Genomic DNA, 26521 nt, shown 5'->3' with positions numbered 1-26521 from the left:
TTTTTTTTTTTCTCTTATCCTTCTGGCATGTGCCTCTAGATATGATGGGATCAGGGTTATTGAGTCTCAAATTTATGTGAGATGATACAAATTCAAAACCAAAAAGCTGCTCCAAAAGATGGTCTTATATAGGTTTTACAGATTACATAGACAGACCACATGAGGGGCCGGAATGGAAAAAGTCAACTGTTGGCAGTTACCTTTGTCACTGGAATAAGGCGCGTGAACATTATTGCTGGGAACAGACACATTCTGGTGGTGTGGCTGGTTCACAGTTTCTAAAAATGAAACCAGATTCTCATGATGTGAAAGTTCTTCTGCAACAGGGAAAGAAACGATGTTCCAATTCAACTGAGTATCTCCTTCTGTGAGTGCCCGGAAGAGAGAAGGGATCGGTTCATGCAGCTCCTCCACTGTGCTCTTTGAAGTTGGAGGTGTGTCACTATAATTTCGAGGATTACACATACCTGGGTTGGGGGTAGTATCATAAGATTTTGTTAGTTACTGCCTTGCAATCAGAGCTACAACACATTAAAATTATGTAACTTCTAGGACTACACGTAGATATTTTCCTAGCTTTTTTTTTTTTTTTTGCTGGGTGAGCCTAAATGATGATATTCTACCCCAGTAGCTTCAAGCATACTGAACGCTCAGATCTGGTTTTTTAAATACCTAATAGGAATCAGAGCTCCTTGGAGGAAAGACTGATTTGAAGGCTGGGTCAGGAAAGTACAAAATGAGCCAGGAAAATATTTATGCCAGAAAGTAAGGAAATGCATCATGAATGATGGGACGTGCTGAAGAGACACAGGAGGCCAACTGAAGGGGCTCCTACTGGTTAATAGACAATTTGAGCATTAAAATAATAATAAGCTGAGTGCAGTGGCTCACGCCTATAATCCCAGCACTTTGGGAGGCCAAGGTGGGAGGATCACTTCAGCCCAGGAGTTTGATACCAGCTTAGGCAACATAGCAGAACATCATCTCTACAAAAAATAAAAAATATTAGCTGGGTGTGGTGGTGCATGCCTGTAGTTCCAGCTACTTGGGAGGCTGGGGCGGGAGGAGTTCTTGAGCCCAGGAGATAAGGCTGCAGTAAGCTATCACTGTACACTGGACTCTAGCCTGGGCAACCCCATGTCAATCAATCAATCAATCAATAAAAATGGATTACCATCTTGTAAACAAAACAAGAATCAATGAGTTCTTATATATAAATATATACAAGAGAAGGGAATGATATTCCTTACCAACTGATAAATGTAGAAGAAAGGAAACAGAAAATCACCATTTGGCACTATCACAGCGGTTTGATTCAGATAGAATTGGTCAATGGACATTAAGTCTGATGGGTGACTGTTAGATAAGAACATACTGATGTATTCTTGGAAAGCTCTCCACAAAATACTAATCACTTACAAAAAGTCATTAATAATGACTTTAATGTGGAGAAGTCTGGCGGGCACCAATATGATCAGAAGATCAAAGTTAACATCACCAGTGATGGGAGGTGGTGATGTTTCCAAGAATGTGTGACATAAGTCTGATCACAAGTAAACATCAGGTACATCAAGGCTGAGGGAAATCCTGTATAGTCAAGGTCTGTACTCTTTAAACACTGTCAAGAGAAAGACTAAAGGACTGTTTCAGATTGAATGAGTCTGAAGAAACATAACTACTAAACGCATCACATATTCCTGGATAGGATACTGGGCCAGAAAGAAAGAAGAGGTACCACTGGGACAGCTGGTGACACTGAATGGGGTTTGTGGATTGGGTAGCAATGTTATATTGATATTGGCTTCCTGATTTGGAAGGCTGTATGCCAGCTTTTAGGAGAATATCTTTGTTGTTTGAAAATATAGACTGGAGTGTTTAGTGGTAATGGGACATTGTAAAGCTTGCTTTGCAAAGATTCAAAAAAACATGAATGATTATGTGTGTGCATGCATGCGTGTGTGTGTGTCTGTAGGGAGAGGAAGGGTATTGAGCAATGAAACAAATGCAATGATAAAATGTTTTTGTAAATTGACATAATAATTGTATTTATGAGTTACAGTGATGATTCAATACAATCATGAATAATGATCAGATCTGGGTAATTAAAACATCCATCATCTCAAACACTTTTGTGTTGGAACATTCAATATCCTCCTTCTAGCTATTTGAAATGTATAATACATTATTGTTAACTATAGTCATCCTACAGAACTACAGAACACTAGAGAACTCATTCCTCCTATCTAGCTGTAATCTTATATCCTTTAACAAATATCTCTCTATCCTCCTGTTCCCCCTACCCTCCTATCCTTCTCAGCCTCTACCATCCTCCATTCTACTTTTTACTTGCATGGAATGAACTCTCTTCTACCTTCCACATATGAGTGAGAACAAGAGCATGTGGTGTTTAACTTTCTGTTCCTGACTTATTTCACTTAACATAATGTCCTCCAGTTCCATCTATGCTGGCATGAATGACAGAATTTCATGCTTTTTTGTGGATGAATAGCATTCCATTGAGTATAAATACCACATTTTCTTTATGCATTCATCTGTTGTTGGACACCTAGGTTGACTCCACATTTTGGCAATTGTGAATACTGCTGCAATAAACACAGAGGTGCAGATGTCTCTTCGATATACTGATTTCCTTTCCTTAGGATAAATGTATAGTAATGGGATTTCTGGATATGGTAGTTCTATTTGTGGTTTTTTGAGGATGCTCCATACTGTTTTCCATAGTGGCTGTATTAATAACTGGGGAATCTGGGTGAGGGAAAATATAAATCTTTTTATCCTTCTGGCAAATTTATCTATAATTGAGATTATTTCAAAATGAATTATTAAAAAATAATTTTAGGTCAGACATCATGGCTCACGCCTTTAATCCCAGCACTTTGAGACACAGAGGTGAGAGGACTGCTTCAGGCTAGGAGTTCAAGACCAGCCGGGACAATATAGTGAGACTCTGTCTTTACCAAAACAAACAAAAAAATTAGCTGAGCATGATGATGTGTGCTTGTAGTCCCAACTACTCAGGAGGCTGAAGTGGGAGGATCACTTGATCCCTGGAATTCAAGGTTGCAGTGAACTATGACTGTGCCACTGCACTCCAGCCTGGGTGACAAAGTGAGACCCAGTCTCTAAAAAAAATAAATAGATGAAAATAAAAATAATTTTAAAAGGAGAAAAATGGCAGGAGAGAATCAGAGACAGAGTATAGAAAACTTTTTCAATGAGGTTTGCTATGAAGGGGCAAGCTGACACAGTGTTTAATCAGCCCCAGCCTTCAAGCTGTCCCAGCTGACACCAAGTGGATCAGAGAGAAGGTATCCCCACAAAACTCAGCCCCAAATGCAGATTTGGGAGCTAAGGAAATGATTCTTGTTCTTTTAAGCCACTATGTTTTGGTGTAGCTTGTTTAGTAGCAATAGTTACTGGAACAGAACGCTCTGGGTTTCTTTCTGTGAGCATTATATAAGCATACCTTATTTTATTGCACTATATTTTACTGGACTTCATAGATGCTGTGTGTTTTATAAATTGAAGGTTTGTGGCAACCCTGCACTGAGCAAGTCTATCAGTGCCATTTTCCCAATAGCATGTGCTCACTTTGTGTCTCTGTGCCACATTTTGGTAATTCTTGCAATATTTCAAACATTTCATTATTATTATAACTGTTATGGTGATCTGTGATTACTAATCTTTGATGTTACTATTGTAATTGTCTTGTGGCAGCAGGAAGTGCCTCCATATACAAGCTCAATTGATAACTGTTGTGGTTGTATTCTGACTGCTCCACCAACTGGTCATTCTCCCATATCTCTCCCTCTCTTTTGGCCTCCTTTTCCCTGAGACACAGCAATATTGAAATAAGACCAATTAGTAACCCTACTATGGTCTCCAAGTGTTCACGTCTCTCACTTTAAATTTAAAAAGTTAGAAATGTCTGTCTGCTCTCTTTCACAGTAAACAAACAAACAAATAACCCAGTATTTTTTAAGCCAAAAAAAAAGAAAAAGAAGAAGAAAGCTTAGTGAAGATGGCATGTTGAAACCTAACACAGGCCAAAAGCTAGGCCACTTGTGCCAAACAGCCTAGTTGGGAATGCAAGGGAAAAGTTCTTGAAGGAAATGAAAAGTGTTACTCTGAACACATGAATGCTAAGAAAGTGAAACAGCCTTACTGCTGATATGGAGAAAGTTTGAATGGTCTGGATAGATCAAACCAGCCAAAACATTCCCTTAAAGTTCAATCCAGAGCAAGGCCCTCTCTTCAATTATGTGAAGGCTGAGAGAGGTAAGGAAGCTACAGAAGAAAAGTCTGAAGCTGGCAGAGACTGGTTCATGAGGTTAAGGAAAGAAGCCATCTCTATAACATAAAAGTGCAAAGAGAAGCAGCAAGTGCTGATGTACAAACTGCAGCAGGTTATTCAGAAGATCTAGCTAAGTCATTGGTGAAGGTGGCTACACCAAACAACAGATTTTCAATGTAGATGAAACAATCTTCTATTGCAAGATGATGCTATCTAGGACTTTCCCAGCTAGAAAGAAGTCAATGCCTGGTTTCAAAAGCTTCAAAGAACAGGCTGACTATGTTGTTGGGGGCTAATGCAGCTGGTAACTTTGTGTTGAAGCCAATGCTAATTTACCATTCCAAAAACCCTAGGGCATCCATAAGATTTATGCTAAATCTACCCTGCCTGTACCCTAGAAATGGAACAACAAAGCCTGGATGACAGCACATTTGTTTATAGCATGGTTTACTAAATATTTTAAGTCTATTGTTGAGACCTACTTTTCAGAAAAAATGATTCCTTTCAAATATTACCGCTCACTGACAATGTACCTGGTCACCCAAGAGCTCTGATGAAGATGTAAAAGGGGATTAATGTTGCTTTCATTCCTGCTAACACAGCAGCTGTTCTGAAACCCAAGGTTGAGGGAGTTATTTCAACTTGCAAGTCTTATTATCTCAGAAATATATCTTGTAAGTTTATAGCTGCCATAGATAATGATTCCTCTGACGGATCTGGGCAAACTACATTGAAAGCCTTCTGGAAAGGATTCACTATTCTAGATGCCATTAGGAACATTCATGATTCATGGGAGGATGTTAAACTATCAACATTATCAGGAGTTTAGAAGAGAAGTTGAGTACAACATTCATGGATGACTTTGAGGGGTTCAAGACTTCACTGGAGAAAATTACTGAAAATGTAGTGGAAATAGCAAGAGAACTAGAATTAGAAGTGGAGCCTGAGGATGTGACTGAATTATTGCAATCTCATTATAAAACTTGAACAAATGAGGAGTTGCTTCTTATGGATGAGCAAAGGAAGTGTTTCTTGAGATGGAATCTACTCCTAGTGAAAATGCTATAAACATTGTTGAAATGACCACAAAGGATTTGGAATATTACGTAAACCTAGTTGTTAAAGCAGTGCAGGGTTTCAGGATTGACTCCAATTTTTTATTTTTATTTATTGAGAGACAGTCTTACTCTATCACCCAAGCTGGAGTGTAGTGGCACAATCATAACTCACTGCAGCATTGAACTCTTGGACTCAAGTGGATCCTCCTGCCTGAGCCTCCCAAGTAGCTAGGTCTAGAGGTGTGCACCACCAGGCCCAGCTAATTTTTTCCACTTTTTGTAGAGATGGGGTCTCACTATGATGTCCAGGCTTGTCTCAAACTCCTGGCCTGAAGCTATCCTCCTGCCTCAGATTTCCAAAGCTCTGGGTTTATAGACATGAGCCACTGCACCCGGCCTAATTTTGAAAGAAGTTCTACTGTGAGTAAAATACTATCAAATAGCATGACATGTAACAGAGAGCTATTTCATGAAAGGAAGAGTCAACTGATGCAGCAAACTTCATTGTTATCATATTTTAAGAAACTACCAGCCAGTGTGATGGCTCATGCCTGTAATCTCAGGACTTTGGGGGACTAAGGCTGGAGGATTGCTTGAGGCCAGGAAATTGAGACCAGTCTAGGCAGCCTAGTGAGACTCTATCTCTATTTAAAAAAAAGAAGAAATAAGGCTGGGCGCAGTGGCTCACGCCTTTAATCCCAGCACTTTGGGAGGCCGACGGGGGCGGATCACGAGATCAAGAGATCGAGGCCATCCTGGCTAACACGGTGAAACCCCATCCCTACTAAAAATACAAAAAATTAGCCGGGCATGATGGTGGGCACCTGTAGTCCCAGCTACTTGGGAGGCTGAGGCAGGAGAATGGTGTGAACCTGGGAGGCGGAGGTTGCAGTGAACCGAGATCGCACCACCGCACTCCAGCCTGGGCAACAGAGCGAGACTCCATCTCAAAAAAAAAAAAAAAAAAAAAAAAGAAGAAAGAAACTGTCACAGACACTCCAACCTTCAGCAACCACCAGCCTGATCAATTAGCAGCCATCAAGATCTAGGCAAGAGCCTCCACCAGCAAAAAGATTACAACTGCCTGAAGGCTTAGATGATTTTTTGCATTTTTTAACAAGAAAGTATTTTACATTTAAGGTAGGTATTTTTAAGACATAATAAAATTGCACATTTAATAAACTACAGTATAGTGTAAAATAACTTTTATATGCACTGGGAAACCAAAGTATTTGTGTGACTCACTTTATTGGGACCTTCACTTTACTCCAGTGATCTGAACCAAATCAGCAATATTTCCGTGGGGCATGGCTATACTTTTGAAAGCTAAATTATGTTTCATTTTTGTTTCACATCTATTAGGTGTAAGATGGAGTTTCACATCTTCCTCAGATTAAACGTTTAAAAAGTTAAACCAAATTTATAAATTCCTGTTTTTATAAATTCAGGGAGGAGAAAAAAGCCATCTATTTCCTCATTTTGTTAGTTTAAGGATCATGGCAAGAGCTGAGGAGAACAAAGTTGTGTGCTCTTCATCACATTTTTCAATACAGCTGAACTTGAATAACTTAGGTTGTATGACAGGATCATGGATTAAATGATCAAATCTGATCCCTTTATTCATAAAAAGAAGAAATAGGCGCAGATAAGTCAAATGACTTGTCCAATATTATGTCATCTAGGATCAGAGCCAAGATCATGACGTAGCCTCCTGATTTCATGTCTACTACTCTTTCTAATAACTACATCTATACATAATCTTTAAGTGGTATCAAAAAGCAAATAATACTTAGAATGTTCATATTATACAACTATACATAATATAGTCTTCTGCCAAATTTTTAAATAAAAATTAGTGGCCAGGCACAGTGGTTCACACCTGTAATCTCAGCACTTTGGGAGGCTGAGGTGGGCACATCACCTGAGGTCAGGAGTTCGAGACCAGCCTGACCAACATGGAGAAATCCTGTCTCCACTAAAAATACAAAATTCGTCTGGCATGGTGGCGCATGCCTGTAATCCCAGCTACTCGGGAGGCTGAGGCAGGAGAATCGCTTGAACCCAGGAGGTGGAGGTTGTGGTGAGCCAAGATTGCACCACTGCACTCCAGCCTGGGCAACAAGAGCGAAACTCCATCTCAAAAACAAACAAAAAGCCAAAAAAAAAAACACAAAAAAATTAGTAAACAGAGTTGAAGGTAAACAACTGAGTTCAAACGTTATAAAAGCTAAATTTAACATCTACTGAAGACTTTAAAGAAATTTCAGCCAGGCATGGTGACACACGTCTGTAGTCCCAGCCACTTGGGAGGCTGACGCAGGAAGACTGACAGAGCCCAAAAGTTCCAGGCCAGCCTGGGTAACTCGTGAGACCCTGTCTCTAACAAACAAACAAATAAATAAATGAAACTTCAGTGCTCATTATCAGAGATTTCATTATATCAAAACAATTTGGGGGGAGTTTTATACATTTAACAAATTTAGGACAAAAACATTTGTAATTTAAATCTCAATATACTGCACTAAATCTAGCAAACCTGATGTCCCTGATTTGCTGATAAAGATACTTTATCCACTTTCCCTAGCCAACTTCTCCAAATTCTATACTGACAAACTTGATAACCATATTCTGTGGCAAATTCACAATGCAGCCTTGTCTCATACATTGATTCTAAAAGTTGAAAACCAGTAAAAATAGTTACCTTAACATAATCCTATGAAAATTGTTTATGACAGAACAGGTAGTATGGTAGGACTTCCTTGTTCAATGTCATATTGTCAAAGGACAATACTTCTGATTTTGAGATAAAGTGAACTTTTCTTTGAACTTCATAAAACAATGAAAACCATGCTACATTTCACTCGGCATGACCTGAGAGATGTTCTTGCCAACAAATATTAAACCTAAATCTAATCATTTTCTTATAGTTAACTTCAAATAACTAGAAATACAGAGGGGCAGAGGAACAAGTTAAAGGATACCACAGGAAGCAGTCAAATCCAGAATGTGGACTATTCTATAGGTCAACTGATACAGTTCCTTCATTGTCAAGTGGCATGACAGAAATGAAAGGAGGGTCAATCTGGATGAAAAACACAACAAGCAGATTCAATACAAGAATTTTGAATTAATTTGAACAAATGAACTGTAAAAACACTGAGACATCTGGAGAAACCTGATCATGAACTGAATTTTAGATTTCACCAAGAAATTATTGTTAATTTTGTTAGGTGTTATAACACTACTATGATTAGAAAAGTCAATGTCCAACTTTTTTTAGAGACTGACATTGAAAGAAAGTAGGGGTAAAAAGTATTTGCTGTTTGCAATTTGCTTTTTTTTTTTTTTTTGAGACAGAGTTTCACTCTTGTTGCCCAGACTAGAGTACAATGGCACGATCTCGGCTCACTGCAGCCTCCGCCTCCTGGGTTCAAGCAATTCTCCTGCTTCAGACTGCCGAGTAGCTGGGACTACAGGCACCCGCCACCACATCCAGCTAATTTTTTGTGTGTATTTTTACTAGAGATGAAGTTTTGCCATTTTGACTAGGCTGGTCTCAAACTCCTGGCCCCAGGTGATCTGCCGACCTCGGACTCCCAAAGTGCTGGGATTACGCATGAGCCATTGCGCCCGGCCTGCAGTTTGCTTTTAAATACTTTAGCAAAGGAAGAAAAAAGGATAAAGTGAATGTGGCATATTCTGGACCGCTGCTGAACCTGCATGAGGGATACATAGTTCATTATGCTATTCTCTCCACTTCTGTGTATATTTCAATATTTTTATAATAAAAAATTAACACCAAATTTAATTCTTTTATGGAGAATTATTTTCTTGTTCAGTTTTGTTTTTTCCTGGCATTTCTATGCTTGGAACTTTCTTTCTCTGTACCACACAAAAATGTTTCAGCATATCTTGAAAACTTATTCTGCTTCTCAATGATATGCTTGAACCCAGTTTCTTTCTTCTCTTCACTTACTGCTTCAGTCAGGACGCTTCATCCCATGCCTCCTGTGTGGTTATCATTCTGCAGCTATCCTTAACTGAACTCCTGGTTAAAGCTATTGCTTCCTTCAACACATGTTGTTATCTTTCTTGGTTTTCTATCCTGTTTTGTTTGATTGATCCTCTACTAATTCTTTTAGAAACAGTAGGTGAGAAGTAAACTTTGAGTTCTTATTTGTCTAAAAATGTTTCTATTTTACATTCACATTCCTGATAATTTGACAAGTCAAAATAATTTTCCCACCAACCACTTAAGTCATTGGCCCAGTGATACTGATGAGAAGTCTGATGGCAGTGTGATTTTTAACTTCTTGTGTACAAACTCTATTATTCTTTCTGAAATATTTTAGAATATTTTTTAACCTAGAAGTTGTAAAATTTTGTGAAGATGTGCCACATGTAGGTCTTTTTTCACTCATCTCGCTCAGCATTCTGTAGGCTCTTTCAACCTAAGGACTCACTGCTTTTATTCTCAGCTTTGGTAATTTTTCTTCTACTATTCGATAATTTCTTCTCTCCTTCCTTTTTTTTTTTTTTTAAATTCTTCTTCTGGAGTGCCTATTCTTTCCCTGTTACATTATCTGCCTGTTTTCACTATATTCTATGACACTCCAATAATATTTTCAGACTCTCTTATTATTTTTCCAATTGAATTTTTTTTTTTTTTTTGAGATGGAGTCTCGCTCTGTCACCCAGGCTGGAGTGCAGTGGTGTGATCTTGGCTCACTGCACGCTCCGCCTCCTGGGTTCAAGCAATTCTCCTGCTTCCTGAATAGCTGGGATTACAGGTGCCCACTACCATGCCCGGCTAATTTTTGTATTTTTAGTAGAGACGCGGTTTCACCATGTTGGCCAGGCTGGTCTCAAACTCCTGACCTCAGGTGATCTGCCCACCTCAGTCTCCCAAAATGTTGGGATTACAGGTGTGAGCCACCACACTCGGCTTTTTTTTTTTTTTTTTTTTTGAGACAGATTCTCGCTGTGTTGCTCAGGCTTCAGTGGCACGATCTCGGCTCACTGCAACCTCCGCCTCCTGGGATCAAGCGATTCTCCTGTCTTAGCCTCCTGAGTAGCTGGGACTACAGGCATGCACCACCACGCCTAGCTGATTTTTGTATTTTTAGTAGAGTTGGGGTTTCGCCATATTGGCCAGGCTGGTCTCAAACTCCTGACCTCAGGTGATCCACCCGCCTCGGCCTCCCAAAGTGCTGGGATTACAGGTGTGAGCCACCATGCCTGGCCCCAATTGAATTTTAAATTTGCAAAAGCTTTCTTATTCTGATTGTTTTTCACAATACAGACATGACATTTTGTTAACTTTTTCTAAAAGATAATCAGTTTTTAAAAGATTTCTTTTATGTCCTAAATATTTCCTCCTTGGTCTGCTTTTTACTTCATTCTTTCTTTTAAGGTACACTTATTCTATTTTTCTTTCACATCTAGTCATTAGGCTGGAGACACCTTCCCTCCCTGCAATGCCTGAATGAGGAGGCCTTGCCTGGGTACCAACAACACATCAGTGGCCCTATTTCTTTTCAGCTAGTTCCCTTCAATTTCTCTAGAAAGAAATTCTCCAATTTCTTTTTCCTAGAGAAACTTCTTAATTACTTGGAAACTTTTCTGACGAATGGAGGAGGGAATTGGTTATCAAATCATACAGCTGTTCTATAGACAGATCTTCAAATAATCTTGCTATTTTCAAATTCATTTCTCACTCCCACACTCCATAAAGCTGCAACTGGAGCCTCTTTGTGGTTTAGCTGGGAAGGTCACTCGTACTCTCACCATAACCCCCTTTTATGCAATTTGTTTTGGTGTTCCTTCCAATCTGTTTACTAAAGAGCAAGCACATCTGGGCCGGGTGTGGTGGCTCATGCCTGTAAATCCCAGGACTTTGGGAGGCTGAGGCAGGTGGATCACCTGAGATCAGGAGTTCAAGACCGGTCTGGCCAACAGGGTGAAACCCCATCTCTACTAAAAATACAAAAATTAGCCAGGCATGGCGGCATGTGCCTGTAGTCCCAGCTATTTGGGAGGCTGAGGCAAGAGAATAGCTTGAACCCAGGAGGCGGAGGTTGCAGTGAGCCAAGGTTGAGCCACTGCACTCCAGCCCGGGCGACAGAGCAAGACTGTCTCCAAAAAAAAAAAAAAAAAAAGGGAAAGCACATTTGTCTTTCCTTTTGGATATCTGATGCAAACTCAAATTACACTTGCTCCTTTTATTTATTGTTGTTTTTAGAGTTATTTCCAATTTTATCCCTTTATTTCATTTTACTGGCATCCTAAGTGGAAGGGAAGAAAATATGTGAATTTAGATCATCATATTGAACCAGAAGTCACATTTACTTGAAGGAGTTGGAAAATGTGATCAACCATTACCTGCATATCAATCTACTCATCCATTGATCCATTTCTTCCAGATATTTGTATCCAACTTCCCACAGAACATCGCCACTTGAGAACCTTATAGGCCCCTCAAATTCAACTGTCTCAGTCATCTTCCCTAACATACCTGGGTCTTAGATAAGCTTATCTTGGTTCCCTGTCACAATTTATCCAGTCACATAAACAGAAGCCTAGAGGTTATTCCTGGCTCCCATCACCCCTCAGTTCCCATTTCCAAACTGTCACCAAATCTAATCGAGTTTAACCTTGTAATTATTTTTCTAATGAGGCCACCTCTCTTCATCTCCTCTGCTATCACCCTAGACTAAGCCCCCATTACATTTTGACTAAATTTGGAAACACAATTGTCCAATGGATTTTAAACTGTCTTCCATTCTCTTTAGAAAACTCCAGCTCCTTAAAACACACATTATTTAATGTTACCATTCCTTTTCCCTCCTTTTGGCTATTATCTTTGTACACTCAGCCACTTCTCCCCCACTTACTAATAACTTCAATACCTGGATCGCTATCTCATTTCCACCACTGGACCCACGGTCATTCTTGACAATTTCAATATTCACATCAAAGATTCACTCAACACTCTGGCTGAAATTTCAATTCCTTAATGATAATGATTTGTAAATCCACCCCACTTTAGCTACCTCATAGGTCAACTTTAACTCCTCTCTTTTCTCAGATCTTATATCCAATTCAAACCAAACTCTGACAGTTTCCCTCCAAAATATTTTCGAAATCTGAGCTCCACCATTTCCACTGCTATCAGTAATCCTAATCAAATCCACCATAATTTTTTACTTGAACTACTGCAACAGTCTCCTAATTTGTTTCTTCTCTTTACATCCTCAAATCTACCTTCCATATAAAAGTGAGAATGATCATTTAGAAGTGTAATTTAAGGCCAGGCGCAGTGGCTCATGCCTGTAATCCCAGCACTTTGGGAGGCCGAGGTGGGCGGATCACGAGGTCAGGAGTTCGAGACCAGCCTGGCTAACATGGTGAAAACCCGTCTCTACTAAAAATACAAAAATTAGCTGGGTGTGGTGGTGCACACCTGTAATTCCAGCCACTCAGGAGGCTGAGGCAGGAGAATCATTTGAACCTGGGAGGCGGAGTTTGCAGTGGCCAAGATCACACCTCTGCACTCCAGCCTGGGTGACAGAGCAAGACTCCATATCAAAAAAAAAAAAAAGGCCGGCCTTCCTTCCTTCCTTCCTTTCTTCCTTTCTTTCTTTCTTTCTTCTTTTCCCTCTCTGGCCCAGGCTGCAATCTACTCGGCTTGCTGCTGCCCGCACCGCGGACTGCCTGGGACTGCCGGCGCGCACCACCGCTGCCTGCCTTTTCTCCTTTCGCTGCAGGCGCGCGTTCGCCATCTTGGCTATGCTGGTCGCCAGCTCCTCACGCCGAGTGCTCTGCCCGCCTCAGCCTCCCGAGGTACTGGGACTACAGACGGAGTCTCGTTCATCCAGTGCTCGGTGTTGCCCAGGCTGGAGTGCGGTGGCGTGGTCTGGCCTCGCGGCAGCCTCCGCCCTCCAGCCGCCTGCCTTGGCCTACCAGGGTGCTGGGATTGCAGCCCCTGCCCGGCCGCCGCCCCATCTGGGAGGCGGGGAGCGCCTCTGCCCGGCCACCCACCGTCTGGGAAGCGAGGAGCGCCTCTGCCCGGCCACCCACCGTCTGGGAAGCGAGGAGCGCCTCTGCCCGGCCACCCACCGTCTGGGAAGCGAGGAGCGCCTCTGCCCGGCCACCCACCGTCTGGGAAGCGAGGAGCGCCTCTGCCCGGCCACCCACCGTCTGGGAAGCGAGGAGCGCCTCTGCCCGGCCACCCACCGTCTGGGAAGCGAGGAGCGCCTCTGCCCGGCCACCCACCGTCTGGGAAGCGAGGAGCGCCTCTGCCCGGCCACCCACCGTCTGGGAAGCGAGGAGCGCCTCTGCCCGGCCACCCACCGTCTGGGAAGCGAGGAGCGCCTCTGCCCGGCCGCCCCGTCCGGGAGGAAGTGAGGAGCGCCTCTGCCCGGCCGCTCCGTCCGGGAGGAAGTGAGGAGCGCCTCTGCCCGGCCGCCCCGTCCGGGAGGAAGTGAGGAGCGCCTCTGCCCGGCCGCCCCGTCCGGGAGGAAGTGAGGAGCGCCTCTGCCCGGCCGCCCCGTCCGGGAGGAAGTGAGGAGCGCCTCTGCCCGGCCGCCCCGTCCGGGAGGAAGTGAGGAGCGCCTCTGCCCGGCCGCCCCGTCCGGGAGGAAGTGAGGAGCGCCTCTGCCCGGCCGCCCCGTCCGGGAGGAAGTGAGGAGCGCCTCTGCCCGGCCGCCCCGTCCGGGAGGAAGTGAGGAGCGCCTCTGCCCGGCCGCCCCGTCCGGGAGGAAGTGAGGAGCGCCTCTGCCCGGCCACCCATCGTCTGGGAGGTGAGGATCGCCTCTGCCCGGCCACCCATTGTCTGGGAAGTGAGGAGCGCCTCTGCCCGGCTGCCCCGTCTGGGAAGTGAGGAGTGCCTCTGCCCGGCTGCCCCGTCTGGGAAGTGAGGAGCGCCTCTGCCCGGCCACCCATCGTCTGGGAGGTGAGGAGCGCCTCTGCCCGGCCACCCATTGTCTGGGAAGTGAGGAGCGCCTCTGCCCGGCCACCTATCGTCTGGGAAGAAGTGAGGAGTGTCTCTGCCTGGCCGCCCCGTCTGGGAAGTGAGGAGCTCCTCTGCCCGGCCGCCCTGTGTCTGGGTAGAAGTGAGGAGCTCCTCTGCCTGGCCGCTCCGTCTGGGAGGTCTACCACGGAGGCCAGAAGCAATGTGGGGGCTGGACGTGGTGGCTCACGCCTGTGGTCCCGGCACTCTGGGGGGCGAGGCGGGTTGATCACTTCGGGCTAGGAGTTCGAGACCAGTCTGGCCAACTTGGCGAAACATGAAGAATACAACAGACAAACCAACCAACCAACTCAGTGACAACAAAACAGGTCTACCCTGGAGTCATACTCTAATTTTTTCTATTTTCTTCCCTTTCTGATCCTTTATCCCACTTTCTTTTTCTTCCTCTTCCTTCTCCCTCTTCTTTGTCAAATAGAGGATTGAGTTATTATCACTGATCCATATAAAGTCCCTCTCTCATTTATTTTAACTCCCACCCCCCATTTCTATTCCCCGACTTCCCATGTGCAACCTTCCTAATATGTTTGATATGCATCTTTTTGTTTGTATGTATTTTTAGAAAATGTTTATTGTTTTTGTATGCAAAAATTAATAAAAATAAAAATTAAAAAAAAAAAAATGGAAAAAAATCCAGTAGAGAAAATGGGCAAGAAAGTTGAGTAGGTATTTAAAAAGTTGGCATCTAACAACCAATAACAGGAAAATTTTAATTAAACTCAATGACATACTGCTGCACACCCACCAGAATGGTTGACATTAAAAGGTCAGCTGAATAATGATGAGAAATGGGAATAATCACTCTGCTGATATGCATGTAAATTGGTAAAATCACTTAGGAAACCAATCTGACACTATGAGTAAAGTTGAAAGTATATGTTTATTCCAGTGGCCTAGCAATTCCATTCCTAAGTACAACCCCAGAGTAAATTTGTTACAGATACTCCCCCTGGCATGGATAACAGTGTCCCTAGCTGCAATGTTTGTAGAAGCTTCAAAAAACCCAAACTTAATAACACAAGTGTCCACTAGCAGCAAAAAAAAAAAAAAAAAAAAAAAAAAAATGTAATTCAGATATCACCACCATACACTCTCCAATGAGTTTCCATTATACTTAGGATATAATCCAAACTCCTTTCCATGGTCTCCAAGACCTGGTCCTGACCTACCTCTCTCACTCATCTTTCTCTACCCTTCCCCTTATTTATGAACATCTAGCCATACTGGTCTTTCTGTTCTTCAAACTTGTATATTTAGTCATTGTATGTAAGACATATTTTGATATTAAGTGGTTCACCTCAACCTTTCTGTTATTGGTTACCTAAAGTTGCTGAGAGTTTGTTCGGGAGAGCCTCTTGTTATTTCTTTTTCTTTTCCCAGCCTCTCTTATTATTTTTCCAATAGACTGTTTTTTTTTTGGAGACTAAGTCTTGCTCTGTCACCCAGGCTGGAGTGCGGTCACATGATCTCAGCTCACTGCAATCTCTGCCTTCTGGGTTCAAGCAATTCTCCTGCCTTAGACTCCTGAGTAACTGGGATTACAGGCACCCACACCACGCCCAGCTAATTTTTTTATTTTTAGTAGAGACAGGTTTTCACCATGTTGGCCAGGCGAACTCCTGAACTCAGGTGATCTGCCCGCCTCAGCCTCCCAAAGTGCTGGCATTATAGGCGTGAGCCACCGCACCCAGCCTTTTTTTTTTTTTGAGACAGAGTCTCACTCTATCACCTAGGCTGGAGTGCAGTGGCCCGATATCGGTACACTGCAACCTCCACTTCCTGGGATCAAGTGATTCTCCTGTCTCAGCCTCTCGAGTAGCTGGGACTACAGGCATGCGCCACCACGCCTAGCTAATTTTTGTATTTTTAGTAGAGACGGGGTTTCGCCATGTTGGTCAAGCTGGTCTTGAACTCCTGGCTTCAAGTGATCTGCCTGCCTTGGCCTCCCGAAATGCTGGGATTACAGGTGTGAGCCACCACTCCCAGCCACCATGCCCAGCCTCCTCTTGTTTTTTCTAAATATGGTTAACTTTCCCAAAAGTTAGAGCTTTCCAGTGATGAGGACAAGAAGAAACCAAAGCTGAGATGTATGGTTCATGTAAGTGCTTTCTGTAAATGAAAAAAAAAAAAAAAAAAAAAAGACTAAAAATATTATTGAAAGATACCTTTTGATGTAAATAAATATAGTTATTCTAAAGGTATCTTCGAGTTTTTAAAAGATAAAGATATCTTAGAGTTATTCTAAAGGTATCACAGAGTTTTAAGTACAACTATGTACTTAAAACCTGCAGATAAGCACAGTGAAGCTTTTGGTGGTGCTAGCAATGTTCTGGTTTTTCGTATGGATGCTAGCAACAGGGGTGTGTAAAGCTCTGGTAAATTTATTTTGCTGTACACTTGTGGGGTATACTTTCTAGATGTATATTTCAAAAATAGGTTGAAAAATATATACGTCTTTACTAGTTGTATGATAAACAACCTGAGGGAGAGTGACTAGGGGTATAAAGAAGGGAGGCATTTCATTATAAACACCTTCTTGGCATTGCTTGAATTTACTATGTTCAAGGATATTTTCAAGTAGTAATTTTAGTTTTTAAATTATATTTCGAAGAGAAATACATATATGTTAACAGTATAGATGCCAGATGGCTTTCTTTTCTATATTTTTGTAAAATTTAACATAATACTTGAACCTTAAGTAATCTACCTAGCTATGCAAAATTATTACTTCATGAGTTTTAAAATACTGAATATATTAATACAATACTCCAGATACATAATTATTGGACAAGGCTATTAAAAATCCTCTTTTCTTTTCCAATTACATAGCTGTGTGAGGCTATATTTTCTTTATATACTTCAATCATTACAACACAGCAGAAAAGACTGAATTTTTCAGAGTACAGAGGGGTCCTGAGATTCAAAAAAATGTTTGAGAACAGTTGCATTAGACAGATGGCAGGAGACTAGCCATAGCAGCTATATCGCTACAGCAAAATGTGCTGGCAGTTACCCAGAAAAGCTGATGGGATTCACAGCATCTGATCAAATAGACCTCATTGTGAGATGGTTTTGAGAGTAGACACAAGTTTTCATTGCTGGCACTTAGTTTCCTCAGCATGAATACAGGGAGTAAATCAGAATCTCCACAGGGTGCGTATAGTTTTTTAAAAGAACCAAATCAACATTATAATTGTCTTTTTCTGAAAGCAAAACAACTCCTATTATTTTGAAACTACAGATTACAAAAGAAACAATTTGGCTGATGATATTAGAAGACACAGTGAAGCCAAAAAGACACTGCTGAGACAAATAATGACTGAAACTGAAAAATGAGGGCATGGCATTGTCTAGGGCAGCTTTCCTTAATCTTTTAAAACACGGGCTCTGTTTTGATAAACATAAAAATCTCACTACCATCTGTCCTCTCTCAAATTGTCATATTTATACGATGCCTCTAAATGAAGACTCAATGTGTAAAGCCAAGTGTAGTTCAGCTGAGGCAATTTCATAAAGAGCCACAAAAATGCAGTCTAAGTATGCAGTTCTCAGGCAATCTGGCTGAATCCAAAGAGAAAATCTAAGTTCATAGACTACAGCTTTGTCCTCAGTCCTAGTTACCTTTTTGGAGATCATGAAAAATCAGTAGTTGTAAACAATTATTTATTAAAGCCAACATCATTACTAGTTCAAGAGTAACAGTTATCATGGCTACAGATGAAAGCTACCGTGTATATGATGTGATTTTAGAATGATAACCACCTTCACCTTCATCTTCATCAAGAAGCCGTGTAACATAATGGATCACAGAGCATGGACCCTTGAAGCAAGACTGTGTGGCTGGAACCCTGGCTTTCCTCCATACTAGTTATTTGACCTTAGGAGGTCACTGAGTTCTGGCCATAGTTTCCTCATGTGTGGAACAGATGAGGGAAAATAACACTCTTACACTCTTTAGGTTTGTTGTTAGGACTGAATGAAGTAATACATGGAGAGTGCTTGCCACCTACAAGATGCTATAAAAGCATTAGCTATTATTAAGTTTCACAAAATATTCCATGACTGACTAGATCAAATCCAATTTAGACATTGCTACCCTGACATTTTAAAGAATTAAAAATTGTTTTCCTAGACAAAATTCTCTAATGAGCCACATAGTATATAGGGAATGCCTGATGTTAAGAAATCAGGATCTTTCTCTTCAAGATATCTTTAATCAAATAAGCATCAAGTTTTAAAAGTCTACAAATTGATCTATAGATTCAACGCACTTTTAATAAAAATACTAAGAAGTTTTTTTCAAACAAGTCTCTTTATTCTACAAAAGGATACATGGATAGATATATTTCTTTTATATGGAATTGTGTTGTCCATTATAGTTTTTTCCTCTGGGATCTATTTTTTAAAAACACTTTAACTTTTATTTTAAGTTCAGGGGTACTTATGCAGGTTCGTTATATAGGTAAACTTGTGATTCAGGGGTTTGGTGTACAGATTATTTCATCACCTGAATACCAAGCATAGTACCCAATAGTTTTTTTTCTGAACCTCTCCCTCCTCCCACCCTCCACCCTCAAGTAGGCCCCAGTGTCTGTTGTTCCCCTCTTTCTGTCCATGTGTTCTCATTATTTAGCTCAATGAGAACATACAGTCTTTGGTTTTCTGTTTCTGCGACAGTTTGCCAAGGGTAATGATAATGGCTTCCAGTTCCATCCATGTTCCTGCAAAGGACGTGATCATATTCTTTTTTCTGGCTGCATAGTATTCCATGGTGTGTATGTACCACTCTTTCTTCATCCAGTCTACCATTGATGGGCATTTAGGTTGATTCCATGTCTTTGCTATTGTGAACAGTGCTGAAATGAACATACGTGTCTTTAAGGTAGAATGATTTATATTCCTTTGGGTATATACCGAGTAGTGGGACTGCTGGGTCAAATGGTAGTTCTATTTTTAGTTCTTTGAGGAATTGTTACACTGCTTTCCACAGTGGTTGAACTAATTTACACTCCCACCAGCAGTATGTAAGTGTTCCCTTTTCTCCACAACTTCGTCAGCATCTGTTATTTTTTGACTTTTTAATATCATAGCCACTCTGACTGGTGTGAGATAGTATCTCATTGTGGTTTTGATTTGCATTTACATAATGATTAGTGATATTGAGCATTTTTTCATTTCCCAGGCTCAAGTGATCCTCCAGCCTCAGCCTCCGTAGTAGGTAGGACTACAGGTGTGAGCCACGATGCCCAGCTAATTTTTCTTTTTTGGTATTTTTTGTAGAGACGGCGTTTTGTTAAGTTGCCCAGGCTGGTCTCAAACTCCTAAACTCAGTGATCCACCCATCTCGGCCTCCCAAGGTGCTGGGATTACAGGCATGAGCCACCGCACCTGGCTAGTATGACCACTTAAGTGATATTGATTCTTCCTATCCAAGAGCATAGAATGTTCTTCCATTTGTTTTTGTCATCTCTGATTTCTTTGAAAAGTGTTTTGTAATTCTCATTGTAGAGATCTTTTATCTCACTGGTTAGGTGTATTCCTAGGTATTTTATTTTTTTGTGACAACTGTGAATGGGATTGAGTTCTTGATTTGGCTCTCAGCATGGGTGCTGGTTAGTGTATAAAAACGCTACTGATTTTTGTACATTGATTTTGTACCCCAAAACTTTGCTGAAGTTGTTTATCAGTCAAGGAGCTTTTGGGCAGAGACTATGGGGTTTTCAAGATATAGAATCGTGTTGTCTGCAAACAGGGATAGTATGACTTCCTCTCTTCCTATTTGGATGCCTTTTATTCCTTTCTCTTGCCTCATTACTCTGGCCAGGACTTCCATTACTATATTGAATAGGAATGGTGAGAGAGGGCATCCTTGTTTTGTTTTTGTATATTCTGGGTAACAGTCCTTTATTAGATACAACTTTTGTAAATATTTTCTCCCAGTCTGTGGCTGATCTTTTCATTTTCTTTACAGTGTCTTTTGCAGAGTGGAAATCTTTAATTTTAATGAAGTTCGGCTTATCAGTTCTTTCTTTCACGTATTGTGCCTTTGGTGTTGTATCTAAAAAGTCACTGCCAGGCTCACGCCTGTAATCCCAGCACTTTGGGAGGCCCAGGCGGGTGGATCACTTGAGCTTAAGAGTTCAAGACCAGCCTGGGCAACATGGCAAAACCCCATCTCTACAAAAAATACAAGAATTAGCCAGGCATGGTGGCACATGCCTGTAGTCCTAGCTACTTGGGAGGCTGAGGTGGAAGATGGCTTGAGCCTGGGAGGTCAAGGCTACAGTGAGCTGAGATCACACCACTGCACTCCAGCCTGGGCAACAGAGTGGAGACCCTGTCTCAAACAAAACCCCAAAAATTGAAGTCACTGCCAAATCCAAGGTCATTTAGATTTTCTCTTATGTTATCTTCTAGGAGTTTCACAGTATTGTGTTTACATTTATTTAGGTCTGTGATCTACTTGGAGTTAATTTTTGTGAAACAGGTTTGTGTATAGATTCATATTTTGCATGTGGATGGCCAGTTGTTCCAGCACCATTTGTTAAAAAGACTATCTTTAGGCCAGGCGCGGTGGCTCATGCCTATAATGCCAGCACTTTGGGAGGCCGAGGCGAGCGGATCACTTGAGGTCAGGAGTTCGAGACCAACCTGGTCAACATGGTGAAACCCTGTCTCTACTAAAAATACAAAAATTAGCTGCGTGTGGTGGCGCATGCCTGTAATCTCAGCTACTCCGGAGGCTGAGGCAGGAGAATCGCTTGAACCCGGGAGGCGGAGGTTGCAGTGAGCCGAGGTCACACCACTGCACACCAGCAGTGCAACGGAGCAAGATTCTGTCTCAAAAAAAAAAAAAAAAGAAAAAAAAACAGACTATCTTTGCTCCATTGTATTACCTTTGCTCTTTGTCAAGATCATTTGACTACAGTCATCCCTTGATAGATCTGTGGGGGATTGGTTCCAGGACCCCCCAGGAAACACCAAAATCCACAGATGCTCAAGTCTCTTATATAAAGTGGTATAGTTTTTGCGTATAACCTACCTACACACAGCCTCGTGAATACTTGAAATAATCTCTAGATTACTTATGATACATAATACAGTGTAAACATACTGTTAAGTAACATGTAAACAGATGTTATACTTTATTGTTAAAGGAATGATGACAAGAAAAAAAATTCTGTACATGTTCAGTACAGACATAACCATCATAGGCCTAATACATTTTTTTTTTTTTTTTTTTTTGGAGACAGGGTCTTGCTCTGTCACCCAGACTGGAATGCAGTGGCACAATCTCAGCTCACTGCAACCTCCACCTCCTAGGCTCAAGCAATCCTCCCACCTTAGCCTCCCAAGTAGCTGGGACTACAGATGTGTGCCACCATGCCTGGCTAATTTTTTTATTTTTTGAAGAGATCACGTTACCTAGGCTGGTCACAAACTCCTGGGCTCAAGCAATCCACCTTCCTCAGCCTCTCAAAGGGGTGAGATTACAGGCGTGAGCCACCATGTCCAGCCCTAACTACATTTTTGATCTGTAGTTGGCTAAATCCAAGAATACAAAGCCCAAAGATACAAAGGGCCAGCCGTATATTTATGTGGGTCAGTTTCTGGGCTCTCTGTTATGTTCCTTTCATCTATTTGTCTATTTTTTTTGCCATTACCACACTGTCTTGATTACTGTAGCTTTATAGTAAGTCTTGAAGTCCAGTAGTATCAGTCCTCCAACTTTCTTCTCTCCTTCAATATTGTGTTGGCTATTCTGTGTCTTTTGCCTTTCCATATAAACTTTAGAATCAGTTTGTCAATATCCATAAGATAAATTGCTAGGATTTTTATTGTGATTGCATTAAATCTATAGATGAAGGCCGGGTGCAGTGGCTTACGCCTGTAATCCCAGCACTTTGGGAGGCTGAGGCAGGGGATCACTTGAGGTCAGGAGTTCGAAGCCAGCATGGCTAACATGGTGAAACTCTGTCTCTAATAAAAATACAAAAAAATTAGCTGGGCATGGTGGCAGGCGCCTGTAATCCCAGATACTTGGGAGGCTGTGGCAGGAGAATTGCTTCAACCCGGGAGGCAGAGGTTGCAGTGAGCCAAGATCGTGCCACTGTACTCCAGCTTGGGCGAAAGAGTGAGACTCCATCTAAGAAAAAAAAAAAAGTCTACAGATGAAGGTGGGAAGAACTCACATCTTGACAGTATTGAATCTTCCTATCCATGAACATAGAATATCCCCCATTTATTTAATTCTTTGATTTCATTCATCAGATTATTGTAGTTTTCCTCATACAGACCTTACACATATTTTGTTAGATTTATACCTAAGTATTTGGGGGTGCTAATATAAATAGTATTGTGTTTTCAATTTCAAATTCTGCTGTTCATTGCTGGTATGTAGAACAGCAATTGCTTTTTATATATTAATCTTATATCCTGCAACTTTACTGTAATTGCTTATTCATTTCAGGAGTATTTTTGGTCAATTCTTTCAGATTTTCTACATAGACAATCATGTCATCTTCATACAAAGATAGTTTTATTTCTTCCTTCCTACTCTGTACACCTTTTATTTCCTTTCCTTGTATTATTGCGTTAGCTAGAACTTCCAGTATGATGTTGAAAAGCAGTGATAAGAGGGGACATCCTTGCCTTGTTCCTGACTATAGTGGGAAAGCTTCCAGTTTCTTACCATTAAGTTTGATGTCAGCTCTAAGTTTCTTGAAGATATTCTTTACCAAGTTGAGAAAGTTTCCCCCTAGTCCTAGTTTGCTGAGAGTTTTTATCATGAATGGGTGTTGGATTTTATTAAATGCTTTTTCTGCATCTATTGATATAATCACGTGATTTTTTTTTTCTTTTTTAACTTGTTGATGTGATAGATTACATTGCTTGATTTTTTTTTTTTTTTGAGACAGAGTCTCGCTCTGTCATCCAGGCTGGAGTGCAGTGGCACAATCTTGGCTCACTGCAAGCTCTGCCTCCCGGGTTCACACCATTCTCCTGCCTCAGCCTCCAGGCGCCCGCCACCACGCCCGGCTAATTTTTTGTATTTTCAGTAGAGACGGGGTTTCACTGTGTTAGCCAGGATGGTCTCAATCTCCTGACCTCGTGATCCACCCGCATTGGCCTCCCAAAGTGCTGGGATTACAGGCGTGAGCCACTGCACTGCACCCAGCCCACAATGCTTGATTTTTGAATGGTGAACCAGTATGGTATACTTGGGATATATCCCACTTGGTCACAGTGTAAATTTATTTTTATACATTGTTGGATTTGATTTGCTAATATTTTGTTGATAATTTGCCTCTATATTCATGAGAGGTATTGGTCTGTAGTTTTCTTGTAATATCTTTGTCTAATTTGGGTATTAGGACAATGCTAATCTCACAGAATGAGTTGGAAAGAATTCTCTCTGCTTCTGTCTTCTGAAAGAGACTGTAGAGTCTTAGTATTTTTTCCTTAAATGTTTGGTAGAATTTACCAGTAAACCCATTGGGCCTGGTACTTTCTCTTTTAGAAGGTTATTAGTAATTGATTCAATTTATTTAAAAAATAGAGGTTTGAAGTCTTGGGTGAGTTTCTTCTTGTGTGAGTTTTGGCAGATTGTGTCCTTCAAGGAATTGGTCTATTTCACCTAGGTTATCAAATCCGTGGGCAAAGAGTTTTCATAGCACTCTTTTATTTTCCTTTTAATATCTATAGGATCTATAGTGATGTTCTCTTTTTCATTTCTGCTGTTAGTAATTTGTGTCCTCTCTTTTTCTTAACCTAGTTAGAAGACTATTGATTTTACTGAACTGTTTCAAAAAACCAGCTTTTGATTTCGTTGATTATTGATTTCCTATTTTCAATTTCATTGATTTTTACTCTAATTTGTATTACTTCTTTTCTTCTGCTTACTTTGGATTGAGTTTGCTCTTCTTTTTCTAGTTTTCTAAAGTTGAAGTTTGGATTATTGGTTTTTAGATCTTTTGTCTTTTCGAATATATACATTCCAATGTTATAAATTCCCCTTAAACCCTTCCCCAAATGAAATTCCCTTTCATTGCATCCCTCAAATTTTGATGTTATGCTTTCATTTTTTATTTAGTACAAAAGGTTTAAATTTCTCTTGAGATTTCTTCTTTCATCCATGTGTTTAGAAGTGTGTTGCTTAATCTTCACATATTTTGGGATTTTCCAATTATCTTTCTGTTATTGATTTTTTATTTAATTCCATTGTAGTCTGAGAGCAGACACTGTAGGATTTCTATTCTTTTAAATTTGCTAAGGTGTGTTTTATGGTTCAGAATGTGATCTATCTTGGTGAATGTTTCACATAAGCTTGAGATAACGCTTACATGCTTGGGTATTCTGCTGTTGTGGGATGAAACAGTCAATAGATATCCATTATATTCAGCTGATTACTGGTGTTTTTGAGTTCAGACATGTCCCTATTGATTCCCTGCCTCCTGGGTTGAGGGGGGTTAAAGTCTTCAACTATAAGAGTGGATTTCTCCTGCAGTTCTGTTAGTTTTTGCCTCACAGAGTTTTGTTTTTGTTTTGTTTTGTTTTGAGATAGAGTCTCACTCTGTCACTCAGGTTGGACAGTGCAGTGGCACAATCTCAGCTCACTGCAACCTCTGCCTCTCAGGCTCAAGTAATTCTCATGCCTCAGGCTCCCAAGTAGCTGGGATTATAGGCATGCACCACTATGCCCAGCTAATTTTTGTATTTTTTTTTTGTAGAGACAGGGTTTCGCCATGTTGACCAGGCTGGTCTTGAACTCCTGCCCTCAAGTGATCCACCTGCCTCAGCCTCCCAAGGTGGCATGAGCCACTGCACCTGGCCCTGCCTTACGTAGTTTAATGCTCTGTTGTTAGGTGCATACACATTAAAGATTGTTATTTCTTTTTGGAGAATTGACCCCTTTATCACTATGTAATGTCCCTCTTTATCTCTGATAACTTTCCTTGCTGTGAAGTCTTCTCCGTCAGAAATGAATATAACTGTTCTCACTTACATTTGATTAGTGTTACCATGGTATATCTTTCTCCATCCATTCACTTTTAATCTATATGTCTGTATATTTAAAGTGGGTTTCTTGTAGATAACATACAGAAGGGTCTTGTTTTTGATCCACTCTAACAATCTCTTTTAATTGGTGCATTTAGACCACTGATGTTCAAAATGATTACTAATATAACTGGATTAATATCTATCATATTTGTTACTATCTTCTATTTGTTGCTCTTGTCTTGTGTTCCTTTTTTTTTTTTTTTTTTTTTGAGATGGAGTCTCGCTCTGTCACCCAGGCTGGAGTGCAGTGGTGCAATCTTGGCTCACTGCAAGCTCCGCCTCCCAGGTTCACGCCATTCTCCTGCCTCAGCCTCTCCGAGTAGCTGGGACTACAGGCGCCCGCCACCACGCCCGGCTAATTTTTTGTATTTTTTTTAGTAGAGACGGGGTTTCACCATGGTCTCGATCTCCTGACCTTGTGATCCGCCCGCCTCGGCCTCCCAAAGTGCTGGGATTACAAGCAGGAGCCACTGCGCCCGGCCTTGTGTTCCTATTTTTGTCTTCTACTCTTTTTCTGCCTTTTTGGTTTTAATTGAGCATTTTATTTGATTCCATTTTCTCTTCTTTTTTAAGCTTCTACTTTTTTTAGTGGTTGTCCTGGAGTGTGCAATATACATTTATAATGAATCAAGTTCACATTTGAATAAGACCATATCACTTCATGGGTAATGTGAGTACCTTATAATGACAAAATAATCCTAATTCCTCCCTCCTGTCCATGTATCATTGTTTTCATTCATTTCACTTATATATAAGCAAACATAAGCATATATTATAATGTATATATTATATATAATATATATAAAATATATATATATAGACAGTAGTTGTCCCTTATCTGCAGTTTTGCTTTCCAGTTTCAATTACCTGTGGTTGACTATCATCTGAAAATATTAAAATATTTTGAGAGAAAGAGACAGAGATCACATTCACGTAACTTTTATTACCATATTATTTTATTTTATTTTAATTTTATTACCGTATTATTGCTATAAATTGTTATTATTATTGTTAATCTCTTACTATGCCTAATTTATAAATTAAACTGTATCATAGGAA

At 41.0% G+C, this 26521-nt stretch overlaps 1 protein-coding gene across 3 annotated transcripts in view; it reads right to left on the bottom strand.

Annotated features, from left to right (window-relative positions):
• The window catches only part of TWSG1 (twisted gastrulation BMP signaling modulator 1), a 115864-nt gene that overhangs the window by 51305 nt on the left and 38038 nt on the right, over positions 1-26521 (bottom strand). For all 3 annotated transcript variants that reach the window (XM_055238436.2, XM_063641146.1, XM_055238417.2), the window contains exon 4: positions 201-467. In XM_055238436.2, coding sequence (XP_055094411.1) covers positions 201-467 — 267 coding nt within the window. The remainder of the gene's footprint in view (positions 1-200; positions 468-26521) is intronic.

This window comes from Symphalangus syndactylus, chromosome 1 (assembly GCF_028878055.3).
Source record: "Symphalangus syndactylus isolate Jambi chromosome 1, NHGRI_mSymSyn1-v2.1_pri, whole genome shotgun sequence".
In the NCBI taxonomy this organism is placed as follows: domain Eukaryota; kingdom Metazoa; phylum Chordata; class Mammalia; order Primates; family Hylobatidae; genus Symphalangus; species Symphalangus syndactylus.
Note: the sequence above shows the minus strand (reverse complement) of the source record. Positions and strands in the feature narration are given on the sequence as shown.